Raw genomic sequence first — 3,696 nt, forward strand, 5'->3', positions numbered from 1 at the left:
TCTTAGGTCAGCTCGCCCAGTGTTGGAAGACCCATGGGCTCCTCACAACCGGAACCCATTGAAACCTCTAATGTACCTGAGACTTATCACAACCTCCAGGAGGTCTTCAGCAAGGATTTACCTCTCTCCCTTCCCCCACATAAGCCTTATGATTGTGTGATCACCTGTGGCTCCCTTGCCCCCTAGCAGATTGTACCAAGTGTCCAGACCAGAGATGGAGGTGATGGAGAAGTACATTGAGTACTCTTTACGAGCCGGATCGCTCCCTGCAAGCTTGCATTGACTACAGAGGACTAAATGAGATAACCTTTAAAAATAAATATCCTCTGCCCTTATTGAACTCCGCTTTTGAGTCTTTTCAGGAAGCCACCATCTTTTCCAAAGTGGACCTGCGGAATTCATACCATCTGGTTTGTAACAGGGAGGACAATGAGTGGATAACCACCTTCAAAACACCTTTAGGACTTCTTGAATACCTGATCATGCCCTTTGGGCTGACCAATACCCCTGCGGTTTTTCAGGCTCTGATAAAAGATGGGCTGCGAGATTTCATCAACTGTTTCATATTCGTTTATCTTGATAATATTCTTATATTCTCTCAGTCCTTGGAGGAACACATCAACCATGTCCGTCAAGTGCTTCAGAGACTCCTGGAGAACCGAGTCTTTGTTATGACTGAGAAATGTCAGTTCCAAACTAGCTCTGTCAGGTTTCTGGGTTTCATCATTGACAGTGGCAGTATCTCCACGGACCAAGAGAAGGTGAAGGCAGTGACCAGCTCCTGCCGTTTCTACCTGACTTCTTTACTGTTTACGCTGACACACTCTGAGTGTCCTCTATGTTTCCCAGTTTTTTTCCTATTTTTTTCTGCTCTGAGTATTTAGTTGTTTTTGCGTTCTCATCGCCACTTCATGTGCTGTGCCACGCTCCTTTCTCCTTCACTGTAGTAACCTACTTACCTGCTACGTGGCGGAGCGAGTGTACTGTGCTTACCGGACAGTGACTATTACTCTGTTTACCTGATGGCTGCTGCTACTCTGCTTACCTGACTGCCCACTACTGACCTGACTACTTGACACCTGTTACTCTTCATACCTGACAGTGACTGCTACTCTGCTTACCTGTCTGCCCTCCTGTCACCTCACCTGCTGCCGGCTCACGTGCCCGTCGTCTGGTTCCTGCATCCCTCTTGTCATCTCGCCTGCTGCTGGCTCACCCACCCATCCTCTGGTTCCTGTGTCCCTCCTGTTGGCTCACCTTCTGCCGTATCACCTGTCCGTCCTCCTGGTTCCTCGCCTTACCGGTCCTCTGTTGCCCACTGCACCTCCTGCCAGCCCTGAGCCTGCTAGACTTCTTGCCTCTTAGCATACCAGTTCATTGTTCAATAAACTGCTTTCTATAGTTCCTGCTCCCTTAGTGTCTGTGTCTGCATCTGGGGTCCACGCCACACACACACACCTTAACAAACGGCCCTGAAAGAATTAGTTACTAATGCTCTTCTTGTTTGGCCAGAAAATACACTGTACTATAATGCCAACGGGAAAATAGTGCCCAAGTTGTAAGTAACGTTAATAGCACAGAATCACCCTAAAGCACAGCCTATCGCAGCATTTAGTTTGCGGGTTAAAGCTAATCTGTTAATGTTAGCCACTGTAAGTATTGCTACTATAACAGTAATGCCTAACTATTTTTGTTTGTACAATGCTAATATTAGCAAGACTGGTGTGTATGCCCAGGACAACTGACCATGTCTTTCATATAACTAAACAATTAATGATATGTATTTGATAGTGGTAGCATAACATTATGATCACAGACAGCAAAGCAACAGACAGCTGCTCTCTTCTCTGACTGAGAACTGTGCTGTTTCTGTCCAAAATGCACTTCAGCAATTGCATTGCTGCACTATAGTATAGTTGTGAAGGTTATGTTTAGGGCTATTTACTTATACAATTGTGTGTTATGTAAATAATATGTCTGTCTTTTAAGCCGAGAGCTACCAGAAAAAATTTCGTGCTATGCATAATGACAGTAAAGATTCTTGACTTGACTTGACTTGATTGTGACATTGTGTCAATGCATGTCCCCACAAAGCTAGCTATACAAACATCTTACTACTAGCAAGCAACATGCTCTGTACCATTGCTCTGTATGTATTGCTGAAGATGCAATGTAGTTAAACAGGTCATACTGTATGCAAGATCGTCTTTGCTCAGCACATTTGAAGTGATTTAATTTTTTCATGATATTTCACCCTATGAATTTTGGTTTTCAAATATCAACAGTTTAGCAGTAGTTGTGCTTTATTAGTTGTGTGGTGTGATAGTGTTATTCAGTGGATTATGTGAACATGCATGTATGTGTGTTTGCATTCAGGTTTGACAGTGAGCTGAGTGCAGCCCACGAGGAGGTGCAGCGAGAGAAAAACCTGAGGGACAAACTGGCCCATGAGAAAGACATGCTGACTGGAGAGGCCTTCAGCTTGCGTCATCAGCTTGAGGTTTGTGTTTGTGTGGCTGAGTTTGTCACCAAACTCTGATCTGCAATATATATACACACACACACACACACACACACACACACACACACACATCTTTATGCCTTTGTGGCCCACGTTCTGTGACTTCTTTGTGAGGGCCACCACTTCTACTATAGGTGCAAAACACAAAACCAATCATGAGGTGGCAATAGAGAATCAAAATGTCACTACAGAAATCAGAAAACTCGAAATAAAAAAAAATCTGTTTCTTCTACACGTGTGAGGACCGGAGCCTGTTGCCGAGCAGATTTGGTGAACTGGACCTTCTGTCACAAAGCACCAAAACAATGCATGTTACATCACCAAATTTTATCTGATCTTTCATAACTGTCCCATCTTACTTTCCTGGTTAAGATGGAAGCCTATGGTTTTTAATTTTGCCAATGTAAAGTGTATTTAAATTTGATTGTATTTACATCTATTAAAAATGTATTATAAAAATGGTATATGCATGCATCTCTACATTTAAAACTGGGTAGTTTTGCAGACATCTAAACTTTAGGTTTTTTTAATCTTACATGTCACTTGCTAAGTTTGCTTAACACCAGTAACACTGAAAGCAATGTTTGTCAAAGTCCTCTAATCTTGATTTACCTATTTTAATTCACCCACTCCATTGATAGAAGCTTGATAAACAATTTAGCACACAAAATTAGTCACAACTGGCTTTATTTGCACAACATAAATTAAAAATGATCTACAACAATTTCCTTTTTTGAGACACAATGAAGTTGCAGACATTATTCTTTAAATCTTTACAGTTGCGACTGCCCAGTGCTGGTTCTGCTTCAAGTGCGTTGAGGCAGACCTCTTTACCAGGAACTCTTTGCATAGTGATGCACTGCCCCAGTTGTTGCCATACCGCTGCTTTTTCTGCGGAACTCCACAGCCTGCGCTGGCATTTGTTTTTGCTGAGTAACTGTAGGTCCACAGCAGAAATAGAAATGACAAATGTGATAGACATTCTCAATATTGATAAATCAAAAATTTATCTGGTGAGCTCATTTGTAATGTGTTGTTAATCCACATCTACTGTAATTAACACTACTTAAGTCTGAAAACTGAGCAGTACCTGTTTTCTCTGTCCTTTTGAGCTTGTGTGATGGTCCTGTAGCTGAGGCCTGTTGAGTCAGCATGTCTGATTCTTCTGCAGCAGA

At 42.5% G+C, this 3,696-nt stretch overlaps 1 protein-coding gene across 1 annotated transcript in view; it reads left to right on the forward strand.

Annotated features, from left to right (window-relative positions):
* LOC109971040 (unconventional myosin-XVIIIa-like) overlaps positions 1 to 3,696 on the forward strand; it is a 233,547-nt gene that overhangs the window by 161,134 nt on the left and 68,717 nt on the right. The window contains 1 exon segment of the mRNA XM_020619059.1: positions 2,377 to 2,500. Within this exon segment, the coding sequence (XP_020474715.1) occupies positions 2,377 to 2,500 (124 nt within the window).

This window comes from Monopterus albus, unplaced genomic scaffold, assembly GCF_001952655.1.
Source record: "Monopterus albus unplaced genomic scaffold, M_albus_1.0 scaffold214.1, whole genome shotgun sequence".
Classification (NCBI taxonomy): Eukaryota; Metazoa; Chordata; class Actinopteri; order Synbranchiformes; family Synbranchidae; genus Monopterus; species Monopterus albus.